General features: G+C 34.9%; 1 protein-coding gene across 9 annotated transcripts in view; it reads left to right on the forward strand.

Moving 5' to 3' along the window:
* Positions 1–22,062, forward strand: part of GAS2 (growth arrest specific 2) — a 133,266-nt gene that overhangs the window by 58,321 nt on the left and 52,883 nt on the right. For 8 of the 9 annotated variants that reach the window (XM_019742609.2, XM_019742614.2, XM_019742608.2 and 5 more), the window contains exons 5-7: positions 3,768–3,831; positions 12,024–12,162; positions 20,797–20,904. In XM_019742609.2, coding sequence (XP_019598168.1) covers positions 3,768–3,831; positions 12,024–12,162; positions 20,797–20,904 — 311 coding nt within the window. Of the gene's footprint in view, positions 1–3,767; positions 3,832–12,023; positions 12,163–20,796; positions 20,905–21,204; positions 21,557–22,062 lie in introns of those variants that run through there. The other variant, XM_019742615.2, reaches the window with a different exon arrangement.

The following is a 22,062-nucleotide window of genomic DNA, read 5'->3' on the forward strand; positions in this document are numbered from 1 at the left end:
AGGAAAGAAAGCAGTAGTGATCCCCTCTTCTACCCCTAACTCAAAACAAAAAACTATGTTGATGTTACATGAATAGAAAAAAAATGTTTCCTACTGTAAACTTCAGTAAAAGTAGAAGTTTCTTTATATTTTTGAAAAGAGGAATCAGTAAATGTGATTAAAATGAATAGTACATATGACTCAATACCAAGGCTTTAGTTCAAATGCAATGTATTACTCAAAGTTGCCTTTCTGATCATCCTGACAAAGATATGCATTCAGGTATTTGATCTTTTAAATTATGCAACACTTTAATCAGCTTAGGTAATTAATTGAAAATGGGCTCAGCTAAATTATTTTCTCAGAGACAGAGGAAAATTAATAGTAAGATGGTTAGTATTTCACAAAATGACATGTCCTGATGTAATTGTTGCTTATGCTTTATACTTAGTACAAAATCATAATAGCTGTAGGATATTTGTTTTCTATCTGTCTATATATGCTGGCCAAATTGACTTACTTAACCTGAAATTTTATTAAATTTAGAATTGACTGCCTCTGATATACTATAAATGATAAAATATTCAAAATACACTAATTATAATAGGACCACTCTAAATATACAAATTTACCAATAATAATGTTATGTTTTTTTATTCTGAGGTTTCTTCCATTGCTTAGTATGTGACTAGTACGTGATAGAAGCACACACAAAATAATGCTTATAGAAAAAAAGTGAATTAATTTTGACTAAGCTAAATGAAGATAATCCTCAACCAAATAATTTATAACAATAAAGATAATAAAGAAAACTAACCTTGGGCAAATCTTTCCTATGTGCTAAGCACTGTGCCACGAAAAACAAATATTGTTTTGTTTAATCTTCACAAAAATATTGTGTGGTACACACTATTCTTTTCCTTCAGAAAACTTAGACTCTATAGAATAAACTCCCCAAATAATACAACTAGTAAATGTTAGAGCTTACACTTACACCCAGATCTTTGTGGCTTGAATAATAGCTACTATACTCTTTCCGTCTATTAACTTTAGTTTAGAACTTGCCTTGGTGCAAAACTAAAGTCACCTCTTAGGTATAGTGTAGATACTGCTTATAAACTCTTAAATTTAATTTCATAGCAATCAGGTAAGAGTGTTTATTTTTACAATTAAATAAACATTAGCACAATTACAATTCTTGCCTTTTCTAAAAATGTTAGGTAAGATTTTACTCATTACTCAGTTTATTCATTGTCACAATCACTGTCATCCACCACATCATTTTTATCATCCTCGATATTATGAGATTTAATACTTACTATATAATTACTCTCTTCTAGGCATTGTTCTAAGTTATGTACAGATGTATCTCATTCATTGCTTACTAGTCATCAAACATTGAGCTTTTTGGCTATTATGGGCCAGGCATGATATGCCCAATATTAAAAGTGTCATAAACATGTGAGACAATATTATAGGGGTGTTTTAAAGCAATTTTGTTGCTTTATAAAAGATAATACTTCCAAAAATACTGGGAAGTAAAACATTATCTTTCTATTAGCATTTTCCTGAGAAATAATGCTGAGGAAGAAGTTTTTTGTCTTAAATTTTGTAAGCTGATTCTGTTATGGATATAAAATGGAGAATAAGGCAATTACTTCCAGTTCGCCAAATTCAATTCCTGATGCATCCGTAGTACATCTGTTTTCAATTGACAGCTCAGTAGCGGAAGCAAAGAAATACACAATATACGCAATAGTGATGCATCCCGGATATCATATTGTCTTTCATATATTACCACATTATTGTTTTTCTTCAGAATGACTTTTATTTTCCATAAAATTGTTTGTATACTTCTAATACTTATATAGTTCTCAATCTATGTATAGTAAATTGGCTAAGCAATCATTATAGTTGGGTCAGGTATTATTTTTTATAGTTGGTTATTGACTGCACACTGACAATTTCATCAGTTCAAAAATTTTCATATTTTGACACTGTTTTTTTCATCAAGAAATGCATGGGATTGTATTTAAAGCTTCTAGTGCGTTAGCCAGCTTTCTGTCACTGAAGATGAAGGTATGAACAGGGCCTTAACATTTTTTGCCTACTCAGCTTTTATGTATTGTTTTGCCCAATTAAAACTCCTATTTGGTATCCAAGACAGGGGAAAAAAAAATTCTGAATCAAAAGAAATTAATTATCTAGACAAGAATATTAATTTTCATTTGTTTTCTTCTGTTTTGTGATGTTTGTTCTTGTTCTCTGAAAGTGATGTCTGTGTGATATTACAGTCCAGACGTTACATTGCACTGAAGTTGATTTACTATATCAAATGTTGTGAAGCTTGCATCACTCTAGCCACAGCCAAGTAGTGGAGCATTTTGGTATTGGAGGTATTAAATATTTTTGTTTTAGACCGCTTTAATTAAAAGGAATTTTAGGCCTTCCCAGTTAGGGTTTTGTGATAATTCGGTAAGGGTCAGCTGAAACTAAACTTTTAATTACAGAGATTGGAAATATTCTGTAGTTCAGAAATCCCATAATCAATTCTGTTTTAATGCAGATTGTTGATGGCATTAGAATTTATTTAAAAGCTTCAAAGGTGGCATCTTATAACGAGATAAAAATTTGTTCGTTTAAAGCCAAGTGAAATCATATATTTGTACAATCTAAGTAAGAGTATTTTTCTAATCACCATACACTCCCAACAAATTCCATTCTTGTGTCCATGGACCAAATATTGCCACTACCATAATTTATGTAGAGAATTGAATTAGATATTTAAATTAAAGGAATGAAATAATACTGGGAAATTGAATTAGAAAATTATATGTTTAAGAATTAAAGTTTGTCAGTAAGATAGTATTTTCCTTTATCAGGATATTAATTGCGTCTGTGTAATAACCATGCTCAGTGTAAGGCCTATTGTCTTTATTAGATGTTGTATAAAATAATATTTAAAAATTTCTCTAATCTTGGGTTAAAAAGACAGCAGTATAAGCAGTACATGCTCTTCTTCTGGTAGGTTTAACAAATACAACTATGATTTATCAACATAACTGAATGTGTCAAAGACAAGTTGTAAAGCAGATTTATTAAGTAATTATATTAGAATAGAAATATCAATGCAAATAACATCTAATTTGCTCATTTTTATGGGCAAAGCTGGCTGATGTTATATATGGGTACATATTACACAATCCAGTCAAAAGTATTTCTTTCCAAATTATCATTTAATCAGATTTGATTAGGAGAGGGCATTCAGTTTCAGGGTCTCAACATCATTGTTTAGAGGATAACAAAGCAGTGTGGTATATAATTTTTATTCTTATTCATTGCATTGTTTCTGCTAAAGTCACTAGTGAAGGTAGACCCAGGATTTAAGAAAGGTCAGTCTTTGCTCCATAGTCTTCTGTGTTGGTATGTTTTTAAATATTTATCAACGATTTATATTATAATTATAGCCACATATTCATCCAATATTGACTTGCTAAAATTAACTAACTGAAGAAAATAATCTCAGGTGAGATTTACACAGGTTAAGGTTTCCTGAAACTTGTGGTTTTTGGAAGAGGGGTTGGGCAAAGAATTTTGAAAGCTACTTTAAGACTTAAGTAGAGTGAAGTCTACTGCAGGGTAGGATGGATTTTGTGAATGTCCCACTGAAGACTAGCTCATTTACTGGGAGCAGGAGGAATGAGGGGTCGATGACAAGCCTGTTCAGCATCAAGCGGCCTTCCAATCCCTTCTATTGTAAAGGTGTCCCCCTCTGTCTTGTCTTTCAGTCCTCCACAAGCAACCCAGAGAAGTGTGTCTCTGTTTGCTAGAGCTTGGCCGGATTGCAGCCAGGTAGGTCAAACTACTGCCGCTATGTCAAGATGTGGACCATCTCAGCATCCAAGCATCTGAGAAGCGTGCTGACTTTTTATTTCTGATGTTTAACCTGGGTGTTCAGAACCTATTCTTTCAAGTATGATCAGTACCAACATCTCAAGAGTAGTTGTGCGAACTAAAATGCCACCAATATTCTTAACATCTTGATCTCTTTGTCACAGCCACTATGTCCAAGCACCCTCCAAGTCTTTCTTGCAACATGGGGGAGGATCTTATATATAAAGTTCTTTGTGACAATTACTCTTTCCTTATTGGAAAGTCTATTCCCATTACTTTCCTTACTCCTCCATCCCCTCTCTTCCTCTTCATTAATGTTCAGTCTCTTCTTTTTTTCCTTTTTTCTCATTTTCCCCCATTCCACATGGCATCTCTCAGCTTTTATAGTTTCTAATTCTGAGTGAGGGGATAGGTTTTAAATTATTCTCCATCTTTCGATTAGAGAAAGACATAAAATATTTTTCTTCTTACGTAGAGACATCCTTGAAATCTTTGTCCTCTTAAAAAAAGTAATTATAGAAATCATAATTATAGTTAATTAAGCAGAGGAAAGGACTTTATTAGCTAAACTGACTTTATTTCATGTTGATTATCTTGCAAACCATCAAACAGGGCTTCTGACAGTTCTATGATGCCCAGAAAATTAGAAATGAAGAACTAAATCTTTGAAGTCTTGATGCAAAATTAAAATTCAGAATTAGAAAATGTTTTCTCATCCACATTTGGGTACACTTTTCAAGTTAAGATCAGATGAACCGATAAAATAAAGTGAAAGCTAGCTCTGGGTACAAATTCTCAAAAAGAAATGTATAAAGAAAATCAAGGAAAATAAAACACAAGATGTACATGTTATAGCAAATTATAGCAATGAGTAAAAAACTTTCTGACAATAAACTTTTATTTGAACCAATGAAAAATTAACTTGTAATCAGAAGAAGTAACCCCAAGTTCTTTAAAACATCATAGTCAACAAAATCTTAACAAATTGTACCTCAGGTATGCATTTTACTTTACCACAATAATTGGGTGCCAGAAAGATTGCTTTAATTAAAAAAAAAATGTTTAAATTAAATATGACTGAGGCTCCACTCAATAAGGAGTGAAAAAAACAATTTGAGACATTTCCAGGTTTCCCTATGCTCTCTCCCACACTGTTCCCAGATATTGTGTGTAGATCTCTGGAGAGGGTCCCCTTGTCTTCAGTCCACTCAGGTCTCTACTACTCATGTATAGTTCAAGCTTGCAGTGTCTGTCTGGCTGTAGGACTCCATTCCCTTTCCATGCTGTCACCTTCTTGTGTTCTGTGAGGAAGGAAGACAAAGGTACCTGTTGCTTCCAGAACTCTGCCAAGCCATTCCTCCACCAGTCTTGGGGTTTCTGGCCTACAGGACAAACAGCTTTGAGTCAAAGGAATCCCAAGGACTCAGCAGATCTGCTCTAAGAAAGGGAAAGTTAGCACTACAGAGGGGAAGGAGAACACGTGATGTAAAATTTCAATAACTGAGTTGTTGCCACTGAAATGCTAGAGTAAAAGAAACACGGGTGGTCTAGAGTTCCTACTTAACAGATTAGGCAGAGAACTTTTTGTTTAGTTGTTTGTTTTGATTATACTGTCAGAATATCCTAAAATGCCAGATTTCATATTGTTGTTTTAATATACTAATGAAATGAATCAAATAAGCATCATATTCTGAAAGTTGTGACATAGAGGTAAAGGGGAGTTGTACTATCTGCAAAATTAGCTGGGAATTAGCATTTTCCCCTTGTTTAGTTTACATTATTTGCCTGTTTTCTGGATTTATTTTTTTTTTTTTATAATTATACTTCTTGTTACCTGAACCCTCTGATTAGAATCCTGCTGGCCTAAACATTTTAACTATGACGGAGTCATCAAAGGAGAAGGCATGGTACCCCATGACAAAAATCCCTTTAGAAATCACCTTTCCTCCAGCTCTACACATGGTATAAATTGCCCCTTGCCATAGTATATAAAGCAAATGAAATCTTGGTTAATGAAAGGGAAGCAGAATGGCTTGGTCAATTTCAAGGCAAATCATCATATGAAGAGTTTTACATTTTTTGTGTTTTGTTTTTTTCCCCAAATATTTTAAAATTGATATTCTGTGTTGCTCCATTTTTTAAAAACCACTTTATTGAGGTATGATTGACCTACAAAAAGCTGTACATATTTAATGTATACAACTTTTTGGAGATCAGCATACATCTGTGAAACCATCACCACAATCTATGCCATAAATATATCTATTACCTCCAAAAGTTTCCTCCTGCCATTTATTATCATCATCATCATCATCGTTTGTAATAAGGATGGGTTACTCGATTTCTGACCACACTTATGACCCACCAGGTGAGCTGACATAAGTTTACAAAGAAATTTACTAATTTCATAAAGGAGTTATCTAAGGGTTAAGATAACCCTTACATTACAATACTTAATTTGTAAATTTTGCTTTTATTTTCTTCACCTACTTGAGTGGTGTCAGTATTGCACACTTAACAATGATAAAGAGAAAATATGCTAAGAGATTATTCAGGGTGTTCTGTTGTGTGCAACATAAGGTTAAACAGTTGAATACCAATTGGAGAGTGAACATTTTAAGTATAAATATATATTGAAGTTTCTCTCTGTATACATTTGAAGATTTCTTATTTTAATGGAAGTTCAATTGTGCTTTACAAACAGGAACCCAGTAAACACAAATCTCACTACCTTAGCCCTATGTTGAAGCATATTAGTTAAAGGAAAAATGGGAAATTCATCCCCTGATCTCATTTTACTCCTATATTTTTATATATATTAAACCTATATCTAGATCCTTATTTTGTGTTTCCTCCTCTCCCCACTCCTCCATGGAGGACTATGTAAATTAAGACAACTTAAGCCAAAACTAAAAGTGACTTTGAGAGAGCTCTCGAGAATTGTAACATTAATTTGTACACACAACAGATGAGTTTTGACCATAACAAAGGTTCCTAATACACCCTTGTGAGTTTTTTTAAATCACTGATACATGATACTTTTTATATTTGATTTTAAACATTTCTTTCTCAAATTACATACATGTCATCTTAAAAGCATCACCATCACTTCGGATGTGATTCGAAAAATGTATCTGAGTCTTGCCATTCTCTTGCCTGGAAACACTCAGTGAAGCTCCTTTGAGAGCTGTGGGCTTCTCTGAGTTCTGAGATGGGAGAATGAGACCACTTATGTTTGTTCTCATGGGTAACACTTCCTTTTATTTTCAACTAAATTGAGCTATCATCACTGGAGAATGAAATCCCTCCTTTAATATTTCAGAAACCATGTCAGTTTCTGAGTGAAATATGCATGTTTTCCTTCTGAAAAGTAAAACACTCAGCAAAAGCAGGCCAACAAAACCTCACAGATCTTTTTAACGACAGTGCTTTGATATTCATTGCTAAAAAAAAAGTTACTATGAATTCAACATTTTTACAGACTACGGAATTAAGATTAGCTTTATGATGAAACTAAAAATCTTTCGATATTTTGGTTGAGGGTTTTTGTCAATAATCGGCATCGTAGTGGAGCTTTTTATGTATTTATTATTGAATACTTCCTTGATTTTGAACATGTATGACCATGCAAAAGAAATATACTTTAAATAGTTTTGTTAGTCTCCCATTTGAATCCATGGCCCAATGAAATGTTACTTAAAAAAAAATATTCTTATACAAGGCTTATTAATTAATTTATCCTATTTAAAGCACTTGACTCTGACTATTAAGCATGTCATATGTTTTAACATGAGTGAAATTTCTTTCTAAATCTAACTCTATCTTTAAATTACTTTAAAACATAATCAAAATGGGGTAAAAACTATCTTGCAGGAATTTATAAACTATCTGTTACATGCCTTTAAAAGAGGGAGTTTCTAAAATGTGTCCCTTTAACTCTAGTAAAATCAGCCCAGATGTCTTTTGTTTGAAAACTGTCGTCTACTAAATAGTTTAAGTAGATGTTCTCATTCAGTTTGGGACTCAATTATGTCATCTAAACCAAACTCAAAAGTCATGTGACATGCCAGAAAAATGAAATGTCCATTTCTAGAATCTCATCATAAAAGTAGTTAACCATAAAACCCTTCCCCAGCCCTTTGCAACTTTTTAAATGAGATTAAAAAAAAAATGTATTGCCCTTTCAGTATTCACCCTACTCTCTTATCACTGAGATACACAGATGTGGGGATTTGGTTTTAGTGGCTTCAACCTTTTTTGCTAGTTAGAGCCTTTTTCAGTTTGAGAGCTACAGCTGCCCTCTTTCCCCCAAAGCTCTAAAACTTGTAGTTAGAAAGGAGTGGAAACAGTATAAATTTGAGAAAACCTCATAGACAAAATAGAAATGTGAAGTGGTATAGAGTTAATCATAGAAACCAGAATGAAGCGGCCTTTTGGAGAGCAGGAAAAAGACCTATTTGGTGACTAAGTTGGCTTGCAGGTGTGGGTCCCCAACCCAACGGGAATTTCATGATTTACAGCCTGTTGACATCTCCAGACAGACAGGAAGCCAATGAATCGTATTTAAGTGTGCATTTCGGGACTGGCTGACTATACCTTAGGCAGCTTGAAGTATTCAAAAGCCAATATAAGCAGAGATTTGGGGCTTAGTGTTGATGTTCTGTGTTCAATGGCACAGCTAATTTTCAGCATTCCCAGATAGAGAAAAATCTCCAGGGCAAGGTTTTCCATGTGTGACTTTGTTACCAACTTCATTCATACTTAGTCTACTTTGTATAAGACATTGCATTGGAGCCTGCTGTTACTCTAATAACAAATTTCTTTTTTCACATTGTGAAAAAAGAGAGAAAAGAAAGAAAGAAAGAAAGAAAGAAAGAAAGAAAGAAAGAAAGAAAGAAAGAAAGAAAGAAAGGAAAAAAAAGATTATGCAACCTGTTCCTGAAAGGTGGCATGAATCCACCTGCAATTACAAATGAAATCATATTTTCCAGTTGACCTACTTTATACTTTTGAATATGATATTTTCACTGAGGATTGACTTTTAATTGGCTGTGACTTCTAGTGTGTTAAATTCCTCTGGCTCCACGGCCGTTCATGTTATTCTCTTAAGAACATTAGACATAAAATTTTATACCTTGATGGAACTAAGAATTCAAAGAAGTCTAGAGAAATTCAGAAAGGGTTGCCTGCCGAAGTTCATCCAGTGAGTTAGTCGCAAAGCTGAATTTATAACTTGTTCTGCCCTACTCCAGCACTGAGATATTTCTGCTATTCCGTAATTGTGGAAAACTCAAATGTAAAGAAAACCTACAGTAAGTTCTTTTTGTAAAGAATACAAACAATAGTAATAATATAAACATGTAATAATACTACTTTGCATCTTAATTATGAGGCTATTACATTCTTGCATTTGGGGGTATAATATATTTAAAAAAATAAAAACTTTGGCAAAACTGCTGCGCCTTCCTGATTGTGCAGCCTTTGATACATCACTTACCAGCAGCAATCTCAGAGGTTGTGCCACATGTCAGACACTTTACTGGGCATGCAATGGATACTGTTTTAATGCCTTCTAACAATATTAAAACACAGGAATTATAATTTCCATTTTATACTGAAATAAAACTGAGGCTGAGAAATGATGTTTGTCAAGGTGCCCCGATATACCAGATACAGTGAAGGTGTTTAATAGCAGTAGATAATCTAATATTCTTCCTCCTTCTTCCCTCCACTGCTACATCAGAATTCTAGGAAAGGTCATGTCCATCTTTACTTTCCTGATGGCAAACAGACTCCTAGAGGTGAAGTGATTTGCTACATTTAAAGAGTAGGTTAATAACACATTTCAAGTCTACCTCGGGGCGGGGGGGCAGGTGAAATGACACACAGATCTCTATGTGAGTGTTGTAGGCACATGTCAACATTCATGAGGGTTGAGTACAGTGTAATAAGGGAGAACTAGAAAGTAAGAACAAAAAAAATATATATATAAAACTAAAATATATATATATATATATTATATATTTTAATATATAAAATATATATATATATATATATTTTAGTTTTAGATAGGGTTTAAACTCTTCTAAAAGAACATTTTTTGGGTAAAGCATTTATGTACATTTAATATTGGCATGTTTTATTCAAGTGATATTGCATTTAAAGACCCAAACAATCAAACCAAATACATGTTTGGAACCCAAAATCATTGTTATGTGAGAATACAGGGTTTTGTTTTTTTATTCAGACAGTAACTGTTGAGTACCTATTGTGTTCCAGGATCTATGCTGGGGATGCTGTGAGTCAGACAGTGGTCTCTACTGGTACAGAATTTGCAGTCTAGCACATGTTTCCACAAATGTCCCGGTATATGGCTAGTCTGTATAAAAGGTTAGAAATACGACAAATGGTGCCTAGATCCTTTAGCCAATGATTTATGTAACTAAACATCATTCAGTGGAGACAGTTTTCAAAACAGCAATTGTTCAATTGAGTTGTGCCAGCTTAAACTGTTTTGTACTGAATTCTATGTTTTTCAGCTCTCAGAGGTCACCTGACATTAACATCCTTCCTTACCATCTACATTCTGAAAAAAACTTAGAAATAAAAGAGTGGCAGATGGAACATCAATACCATCTTTATTACTGATAAGGTCCAAGTTGATGGACATGCTTATTGTCTTTCACTGAACTCCAGCATTAGGCCAATTACCTAATTGCAAGCAAAGATGAATCAGGGTCGGGGGTTCCTATGGAGAAAGTGTAGGCAGTTTCTTTCCTAGAAGAAGAGTAAACTAAATCAAACATGCTCAGTTTATTCTCAGTTTTACTGATTTGGATAAATCCCTTTATCTTGTTGGAGATGAGTGCATAATGAAAGAGAGGCACCAGAAATTAAACCAATTGAGCACCCTAGACAAGAACAAAACATCAAGAGTGGGGAAATTGCTTCCCCCCAGAAGTTACTGATGAACGTGTAATGATGTCAGTTAAGATAACAAGCTATTAGAACAGGACAGTAATCTAAGTTTTTACATTTAATACGGTTTTAATGTACTATTCACTCCAAAATACTAGACAGATTGTCAATATATTTATTACTTAACCTACAGATTACTTTGTAGATTATCCGTACCCTGTTTTTTAATCTCCAAGTGACTTTTTCCCCCTCTCCTAACGTGATCACCTGATTAAAATGTCAGACAAAAATGGCCTCAGCCCTGAAGTCAGAAAACCTAGATTTGAATCTTTGTCCAGCTCCTTGCTAGTTCTGTTTCTTCTCTGGATCTGTATTCTTATCTGTACAAATGAAAATGTATAACTATATGATTCCAAAGGTCCTGTCAGCTCTTAAATTCTGGAATATCTTTGGCCTCCTCCACGTGGGTACAATTGACGTGCACCTAAGAAATCAATCCAATATTAAGGATAGCCTAAGAAAAATGATTCTGGTAGATGAGAATGCTGATAAGAACTATCTCTCTTCTTTGAACTTCTATGGTATTTACAATTTATAACACGCAGTTTTTAACCATGTTGTTATTCAAAATTGTTTCTCTTTATTTTCTGTTCATTTCTTTCCCAGTAACACTATGCATGCTTTCATTATATTTTTTCTTAAGAGAGAACCTGTATAACCCGTAGTCCATTGTTTCTGGGCCCATAGGAAATATACAATTAACAGTGAATTTTTTCTCTGTTAAATCATTTAAGAATGGTTATTTTGGGGGAGTTCTTTTCAAACTTGACTCTGGATGAATTTATTTCCATCTTTAACAAGCTTGTGTTCAGAATAGGAGTTCAATTACAACACTACTATCATTAGCTAGTAAATATGAAAATTGAAGGCTAAATTTTATGTGGTTATTCATCTTATTGCTTCATTAACATATTACATGTATTATTTTTATTTAATCTTAGTACGTTATGTGTTATGTATCTGTACATATATGTACACATACACACACAGCAGATATGTTTTCCCCTGCTTCAAAGGATACCTTTAAGGACTTTCCATTTCATGCCAAGAAAAATTAATGTTGTTTTAAAAGGTCATCAGTTTGCTCTTGTAGTGTTCATAATCAAATGTAACATATGGTAAGTGTATCATTATAAGTCATGAATGTATATTGATCCGATGTCTTTTTAAAGGTATGGTGTGGAGCCTCCTGCTTTGATAAAATTGGAAAAAGAGATTGAACAAGAAGAAACACTTTCTGCCCCTTCTCCTTCACCTTCCTCATCAAAGTCTTCTGGAAAAAAGAGTACAGGAAACTTACTGGATGATGCAGTAAGTAAAATTGGCCAGACTTCCTACCAACACTTAGTCTTCTTTGAATTTCAAAACTCATCCTGTACAATCTTCCATCAATCTAACCTTTGCCTATTTCAATTTCATTGAAATTCATTTTAAAATCCTATGAAAAAATCTGTAGTCCTACAGTTCACTTTGAGATTCAAAACTGAGCCAGTCATTTAAAATTATATGCCACTTAATTCTGCTGAGTAACATTTAAAAATTTAGGCTAATAAATCAACTTCTTGAAAATTGACTTTGAAAACACTTAAGCCGTGTTGTCATTGGTTTATGGTTCTTCATTTCATAGATAAGAAGCCTGAGGTATGAGATCTTAAAGATTGTTAAAGAAGTGAAAGCAAGCATACCACAGAGAAGATAACTGCCCTTTACTGACTGTCTGCTATGGGCCTCGATCTAGCATTGTTTTTCTTTCATTTTTTTAAAATTGAAGTTTATTGGGGTGACAATGATTAGTAAAGTTACATAGGTTCCAGGTGTACAATTCTAATACATCATCTATATATGACATTGTGTGTTCACCACTTAGAGTCAGTTATCCTTTCATCACTATATATTTGACCCACATCTACCACCCCTCTTTCCGCTTACCCTCTGGTAACCACTAAACTATTGTCTGTGTCTATGAGTTTTTGTTTCTTCATTTGTTTGTCTTGTTCCTTTGCTGTTTTCAGTTTTATATCCCACATATCAGTGAAATCATATGGTTCTCGACTTTTTCTGTCCGACTTATTTTGCTTTGTTTTTCAAGTGTTCTTGGTGTCTGTAAGGCAGGTTTCTTACAGGGGAAATTGAAACTTAGAAGTTGAATCACTTGCTAAGGAGAAGAGCTTTGATTCCAACCCAATTTTGTTCAACTCTGAGGTCCTCATCCTCCTTCTTCTGAGTCCTTGAGTCACAGTCTTTGGCAGATTCGGAAATATTTTCATTATACCGTCACCATCACAGAAAATAGGTTCTGGGTGAAACAGCAAACAGGATGAATTAAAACTCTCTGTCTACCTCTGTTTTTTGTTAAGTAGTTCTTGGTTATAAGAAGTGTGTTTGAGTATGTATATGCATTTACCACCCAGCACATACATTTTGAGTATGAATGTAAAAAATGCTTATTCATTTTACGGAAAATAGTAACATTATTTAGTCTAACACCAGAGATGTTAGAGTGAAGTATGCCTCACATACATGCGCGAGTCCTTCAAAATTAGCACCAACCATAATGCACATTATGTGGAATAGATGGAACTGAAAAGGAAGGCAGGTCCATCCATAACTGAGCATTTCCTTTGCCAGGGTCTGAGCTGAAAAAGCTGGGACAGTGGTTGATTGATACTATATTATGCAGAGAGAGAGATTTCCCCATCTTTGCTTTCCTCCATGTGACACTCTAGTGTAGCGGGCCAGCCGCCACGAGTCGAACGGTTCCTGACAAGGGGAGTGGGAATGAAAGAAGGCACTCACACTTTGATGATGGCGATCGCGGACCCCAGTGTTCCTGGAGACGCTGAGTTTATTTTGTCCCCAGAGTTTATACCTTCTGTGGACGTGCAGTTTAGCGAGTACAAAAATGCATTACCTAGTTAACAGTAAAACTTTAACTGTAACACAGGAGACACAAAATTTACTGAAACTCCCAAATGTAATTATCTTATCAATAGCCCTGATAGGCATCAGCCTTCTGCTCTGGGAACTGGCCACTCCCCCCACATTCCTGAGCAGCATGCAAGCACTCTCCAGATGCAGGCAGAGACAATTGCTTCAGGGGGAGGAAATAGGTTAGGTATAAACTGAGCCATTAAGGCTTTAAAGTTAACTGCAACCATGGCTCCCCACATCTCCCCCTTTTTTATTTTATAGTTTTGAGATCGTGTCTGGCTTAGGTGGTCAGTACAGACATTTTCACTTACCCGTCATTGGATATCGATCATCAAAGCGATCGACTCCTGTCTTAGGTTGTAAAAACGCTTACTGATCATTACCCGTCATTGGCTACCGATCTCCTTTGAGGAAAGCCAGAGACAGCAGTGGCTTTCCCCGGGCAGGGGGAAGGGGAGGCAAGGCCTCTTCCCATATTTTTCTAAGGCAGCTCATTGGGGGTCCCCACTCGGTTTTGCCTGGCTTAGGTTGTATCTCCCTTGAGATATCTTACCCGTCTTTGGCTGCAAACCATCTTTTGGGGACCAGACAGAGAGACATGAGGTGTAAAACATAGAGATAAGCAAAGTTTTTAAAAAGCCAGTCTTACAGGCTCTTCTTTCCTTAAGGAAAGACATGGGGGGACAGTCGGCTAGGCTGTTGTGTGACTACATCCTAGTAACTTTAACTGCAGACTTTGATGAGCAGAAATATAACAGATTGAGAATTCCCATTTCTGCTAAGGGCGGCAAATTTAAACTTAGCCCATCAAGGTAGGTTAGCCAATGCCAGTTTAGTTTAGTTTTCTTTTATTCAATGCACTCAGGAAATTAAAGGATAGGCAAGGGCATTTCAGTATTACCTAAAATGATTTTTGAATCACAGAACTGTTTTGAAGGATTAGACACATGACTTGCTTATCATAGTATTTCGTTCTTATTTTATAAGGAAATTGATGCATTGCATTGATAGTAGATAATCATGCATTATTTAAATATTGATAACAATTTTTCTTCTCCCTCAATTATACTTTTTTTGATTAGACTTACTTTAGAGCAGGGGTTTCCAAACTTTTTCCAACGTTTTTTACCAAGGGCCATATGTGGTAAAATACACAAACAGCCAGGCCACTCACTCGAGGTGAAGTATGTATTACCTCACCTGATTTATTTAAGTAAACTAAATATATTTTTGGAATTTGCTGCGGGCCAATTAAAAATGGATTGCAGGCTGCAGTTGGCCCCATGGGCCGCAGTTTGGACACCTCTGCTTTAGAGTAAGGTGTTCCTTTAACCTTTCTTTCATAAACATGTTTCTTCCAGGCAACCCACTGGATTTTAATCCTCCTCCTCTCAGCCGTTGCCTCTAGTCACTTTCTTTAATACGTTATAATCAAAGTTCAAATCAGCATCTCCCTTAACCTCCTAATGAATGAATTACTGAATAAACGCTTTTTTTTTTTTTTGTCCTCAAATTAATGAGGTCACTTTCTGGCGTTCGACACTGTTGACCAATGCGTTCTTGAAATTCTTCCCCATAAACATTGTTACCAGAACGATCAACCTAAACACAACTCAGGTTCGATGAAAATTATATAGGGGTTCCCTATAACATCCAAGGAAAAGCCCAAATTCATTTATATGTCACATAAGTGTTCTGACCCATTTTGCCTTTTCCAGTTTATTTCCCTCTAGACTCATCCTCTCACTGTAAACATGCCTACTAATCCCAAATTCCTAAGGACACTTATACCCACTTGCTTTCCTCACCATACTTCTGCCTACTCATCTGTTAAATATACTTGTAAACACTTTTTCCTCTTTTGAGGTTCAGGTTGTGTGGTCTCTGATATAAAGCTTTCCCGGCGTCTCCCACCCTAGGTAAAATTAACAAATTTGTCCTTAATGCCCAAGTATTTTTATATATCTAATGGGGCTTACCTTATTGGGATAAATGCTCATTATTCTCTAGGTGCTGTCCTTGTTCTCAATGAAAACGGGTCATGTTTCATTAATCTGTGTCTTTTAGTGTCATGCTTGTTGAATAAATTACCCATGTGGGTAATAAAGGTTAATAAAGCTTCTTCCTTGTTCTATTTATCTGCAGTGGCCATGTGCTCTTTAAATGCATGCACTTCTCAACTCTGCCATGGCTTTGCAGAGGGGTATGTTGCCACTTGAAACCATTTACATGAACCAGGGAGAAGTAGCTAGAATGGTTGCCTTTCTTCACCAGCTTGTCTCGTATGTGGCCACCCCTCATCCCTGAGGAAGAGAAAAAAAGACAGGATGGAGAGCGTGGTGAAACCACTATGAAAGGGATTTTGGAAAAGTTTTACCAATACGCCAATTCAGAAGAAGTAGAATGAGATAGATACTCTCTTTAAAACGGCAAGATTATCCTTCTGGCTGTTCTCCCTACTCCAAGTTCTGTTCTCTCAACTGGAAACAATGAAGGATCTCACAAGAGCTTTAAACACCCTTTAAAGTTCACCAGAGTTTGGGAACATAACAGTCTGTTTAGTTAAGGGATTTTAATTGAATGTAGGAAATGTGCAAAGTGGATATTTCTGTACCATTGCCAGCTAGAATACTATGTCCTAAAAGTCTTTAAACCAGCATTTCTCAAAGAATGTTTAATCACACACTAACACCACCAGATGCCCCAGGGGGAAAAGAATTCCATGCGTAGGTTAGTTTGAGAAATATAGCTTACTATAGTCCCCACCTAGAGTTTGGCAAAGCACCTTGGTGCACCAAGGCACTAGTGAGTTCCATAATAAGATCTTGTTTAACCTGAAATTTTCCAAATTATTTGGCCAGCGAAGTCTCTTATAGTCTCCTTCATAATATGTTGGAGAATGTATTGAAATATTTGCATTCTGTTTAGTGATAGTTTTTCACTGAAGTGTTTTATTTCAGGAATAGTAGAAAAGAGAGAAAAATAATTTGAGCCTCACTAATGGTTTAAATCAGAGCTTCATATGTCAAATATAAAAAGTAAATAGTTCCTATGGCAACTGCTTCACTGTATATATAGCTGTTGGGGAGTTGAAATTCATGTACCCCAAAATGTGCATTAGAATAAGGATGTAAAATAGAGGTTGCTTGGAAAGTTTCTGTGTTAAGTTAGTAATATTGGCTATTTCAACTCCGGCAAAGTTACTATTTGCATCAAAAAAAAAAAAAAAAAAAAAATAAATGAAGAAGGAGGATAAAGAGGAGGAGTAAAAGAAGAAAAAGGCAGAAAAAGAAAAAAAAAAAGAATAAAGACAACAACAATAAAAAAATAAGAGGAGCAGACCAGTGTTAAGATATCATATTCCTGTGAACAGTCTCAATAATAACTGCCAGATTTGAAACTTTCAATGTTTCTTCACATTTCCTTGTTTGCTACTTAGGGGAATTGTGGAAAATTGGGGGGAAATATAGGTGACCCTTTTGTGGCTAATACATCCAACTTCTTTAATCAAGATATAATGAAAGAAACACAGTGGAGTTTGTTCCGATTAATTTATTCTCCAGATGTCCTGATAGAGTGATTCAGCTGTGATAAAATGGAAGGTCGGGTTTAGTTCTCTCTGCATTCCCTGATGTTGAGCTAGTTCCCACACAATGAGTTGAATACAGTTCTAAGAAACCATTCTTACTTTCTTCCTCTTCTCCATCAACTTCCTCAGTCTGGGGATGAGAGATAGTGTAATTCTGAGTAATCAGGCTCCTCTTGAAATCCCATTTCAGCAGAGAGCTGGCTGGGTTCCTGGCCAAAAACGGAACACCTGCCAGACTGACTTATCCCAAGGTAATGTAAGAAGCACAGATGTCATCAGTCACTGTTTACTTAACAATATATTTCCACTACCCACAGTCTGGCTTTGTCTCTTCCATTTCTGCCTTCATCTCATACAACTACAAAAAAGCCCTTGATTTAAAAAAAAAGACAAGTCCATTTTCAAAGCTAGGAAGGCATTAGAGAAGGGCAGGCCGCTTGAGAAAATGTTGTTTTTGTTGTTGTTGTTGTTTTTTGTATTTTTCTTCATTTGATACCAACAGTTTCTGTGTTTTGTCTAAGAACACTTCAAGATAGAAATACTTTCCATACATACTTGTGATTGTCATTTCTTAGCAGAGGAACCACTTGACCACCAATTTACTGTTTGCTCAATTGCTATGTGGCAGTAAAGCTGTGCCAAGCGTGGCTCTCCTAAAGTTTGGGCTATTTGCTTTTATGGTGCAACTGTCTGATATTCTTCTGGAAAGCCAAAGTCCTTCCCCTCCCTCCTTTTCTCCTTCCCTCCTTCCCTCCTTTTCCTCATTCCTTCTTTTCTCATGGAAGCTCTTGGTATAAATTAAACATTATATAGATAGAGAGAGAGATATAGATATAGATATAGATATAGATATAGATGTATGTAGATATATATATATAATATATAATAAACATTATATATGCACACACATGCACACACACACACACACGGTGCCAAAAAATGTATATACATTTTAAGAAATGAAAAAACTATTAATATTGTAATACTCAGTATATACTGATAACAAGATAATACAAGTCACATTTGACTTCTGCAATTATAAGAGGTGCTCAAAGTGGTTACCATCAGCATCCAGACACTTCTGATTATGGCGAACTGCTGCTTGAGCAACGTTGACCGAAGTGTCCACTTGCATACATTTTTTTTGGCACTATGTATATATATATATATATATATATATATATATATATATATATATATATATATGACATTTTTATAAATACATATAGAAAGAGGTATACAAGAGGTACACTGAAAACAACTCATTCATTGATCTTATGACCCCACTCCCCACCCCAGAATGTGGTTCTACATTTTGGAGGGAATGACATCGCTATTACCCAACTCTTGTATTTATTTTTCTATTATCACTATCTTGTTCAGAATATCCCTTTAAAACATCCCTAGGGACAGAATTCTGATAATACTAGGTGAGTGGGTGGATGTATCTCTGGGCCAAATATCACATGGTAGGAAAAATTCAGAACTCAAATACATAGGCCTAATCACTAACTTAAAATGACGTTAGGTAGTTTTCTCATTTTTCAATGAAATCCATCTGTAAGATTCTTTGAATCCAATCTTAAATTGTTGCACTAATTTCCCTGTGTCTTGTATAGGTCCATGTTCTTATTTATCCATTCATTTATTTATTCAATGTGCATTTATTGAAATCATAGTATATGAGTAAGCCATTAAGGCATTGTGTTTTACTTAAGGATTTAAAATTGTTATGAAATACTATCTCAACCCTTCTGTAATTCACTATCTAGCAAAGAGAAATTAATGTTAACCAATAACTGAGATACAATTTGCTATAAGAATAAGTATTAGGAATCATAGGTCTTTAGGTTAGCAGAATTAGGGATTCCAGAAGGGATTAATAAAAAATATATATCTGAAGTTTGTTTTCCTTCCCCAGCAATAGGGTTGGTTTTTCTTTATATAGGTCTTCACTGAGGCATAATTGTATATGTCTTAAGATAAATTTTGCTTCAGTATTACTCCACTCTTTCTAGCTTTCCCACTAGTGTTTTATGCTTCCATACTTTCTGGAACCTGTCTTATTCTAGGGAAACCAAACTGTTTAAGTCCTTTACCCCAACATGCAAGTGAGTTCATGTGTTACTCTTTCCACAGTTTTAGGAGAAGGCCAAATGAAGTCAGACATTGCATTACTTGAGGGAATGATTCAATGTCTTTGATGACAAAATTCTAGGAGCCATATCTTTGTGGAAAAAAGAATTTAGTCGAGGAGAGTCCAAACCGATTCCTTCAGAAACCAAATGGCTTCCATGTAGCTTCTCAAATGCAGGCTGCACAGTGTTTAAATATTTTCATCCATGGAAACTTTGACTTAAAACATGGGAAATTATTGTTTTGGGTTTGGTTGACTGGTTAGCTCAAGAGAGGATGGTTATGAGACACAGCATGGCAGGTTCCCAATCAAAAACATAAAAATAAACCTTATTCCTAAAATTGTGGACTACACAATGTCTTCTAATAGTCACAACTACTTAAAAGCATTGTGAGCATATCATTTAGATTATGTATTTTTTAAAGAGTAAGGAGAGATAAAGTAGACATAAAATCTGATATTCAGACATGGATTTTATAAAATGCATGTAAATTGTAAGATGATGCCACAGAAGTGGGTTTTGGTAGGTGAGACATACTGAGATGGGGTGAATTTCTGGGTGAGTCTGGGTGAATTAGAGATGACTTCTTGAAGAAAATCTTTGAGTTCAAAGTAAGATTAAACAATACTCTCATTTAAAAAATAATTTGTTGGTAGATGAGGGTAAAGAGGATCAAATATATGTTGATGGAAAGAGAACTGAGTCTGGGTGGTAAACACACAATGTGATATATAGATGAGGTATTACAGAATTGTACACCTGAAATTTATGTAACTTTACTAACAATTGTCACCCCAATAAACTTTAATTATAAAAAAAATTTGTTTAATTCTCATTTATTTTGAAAATGGGTAAAATTAATATCATTAAAATTGTAATGAGGAAACATACGCTATGTTAACATACGAGTGTATTCTATTGCCATTTTCGATATATTTACCTTGGCAACCCAATGTACATTCCATTCTTTTTAATCCTCCAAAAATGAGAACCCAGCTCGTCATTCCCATGCTGCCAATTGATGTGCTCATCATTCCAGAATCATTATCATTGTCATCATCCAGCTTATGCCTTAGCACAGTTATTGGCCTTCAGAAAATGTCTTCCGGGCTTGACCTTTACATACTTAGGATTTAATGTGATACTTCTGTGCTCACGTCATGTCCATAGTCTGATATAGAACACATGGAAAAGCATTAATGGCCCAGCAACCTTTGAACCCATGGACAAATTAATCTAAATGGGACTTGATGGTGGAGAATGAACTTGCTTGTTCTTCTATTTCAGGTGAAAAGAATTTCAGAAGATCCTCCTTGCAAATGCCCAAACAAATTCTGTGTGGAGAGGCTCTCTCAAGGAAGATACCGAGTGGGAGAAAAGATCCTCTTCATTAGGGTAAAGTTTTTCTTTTCACTTGATATCTTGTCCTTTATGAGACTATTCAGGACTTGAGTTGGGGAGTTACCGGGAAGTATGACCAGTAACTAAGCAGGAACTTCCCCTATGATGGTTACAGTTGGATTTGAAGACACAAGGTATGAACATTTTTAAATGCATTATACATAATTACTGCTGAGGGCTAAATAAATAGAACTCTCTCTTTTTACATATACACCAACGTGCACCAAACAGATCATAGAAGTCAAATAGAATGAGGAAAAGAAAAAAAATATCCTGTTTTGTTTATATATTTAGTTTCAAAGGAACTACAACCCCTCCAATGGGAAACAGAAACAGTATTCTTCCTGTCTTCGTATTTCTACTTTGGAAAGATCATCCTTTCGTCCTGGTAACCTTCAAATTATTTGAACGTGATTTTTCAAGAAGTTTGGGTTATGCACCAGAGTAAGGAGAAGGAAAGTTCATTACAAAAATATGGTGAAATAGTGACTGCCATTTCTTACTTAGTTTTATGGGATTGAATAAAGAAATGTGGACCTGTGCCAATAAGCGATTTGGTGTTCTCTGTCCATTTTACAATCGTCCTAATTAGAACAGTCTTAGATTGTAACTAGTGGCTCAATAAAGTAACATTTCAGGCCTTTCACTTGTGATCTGTTTTGTTAATAATCAAGAAAAGTTAATCTCTCAAATTAATTTTGTGACTTTTCATAAGACTAAGAAGTCTCAGAAATCAGAAAATGAAAAATATAGCACTGATATATTCCTAGAAATCTGCAATTGATAACTATAAGTATATTTCTACCTTATTTTTTAGTCATTTCCTAAATAACAGTGGCTATGATTCAAAGGAGGTGTAGTCGCTCTTCATTTGAATAAGTTACAGATATCTTGCTTGTTATTTTATTTTGTAGAGCAAAATGACTTGAATGTATACGTCTAGTACAATCTTAACAATACTCAAATCAGTGATGGACCAGTAGAAATTTTGTTTGTGTAACATTTTCTTAATTTCAACTTTTGACTTCAAGTTATTTGTATGACAAATTTTTTAAGGTTCTACAGCATGTTATTTGAAGAAAATTTCATCATAATTAGCCTTCAAGCATAGTATGAATCATTTTGTATTTTAATCTAATTTAGGGCAATATT

The sequence above is a fragment of the Rhinolophus sinicus genome, linkage group LG06, assembly GCF_036562045.2.
Source record: "Rhinolophus sinicus isolate RSC01 linkage group LG06, ASM3656204v1, whole genome shotgun sequence".
NCBI lineage: Eukaryota > Metazoa > Chordata > Mammalia > Chiroptera > Rhinolophidae > Rhinolophus > Rhinolophus sinicus.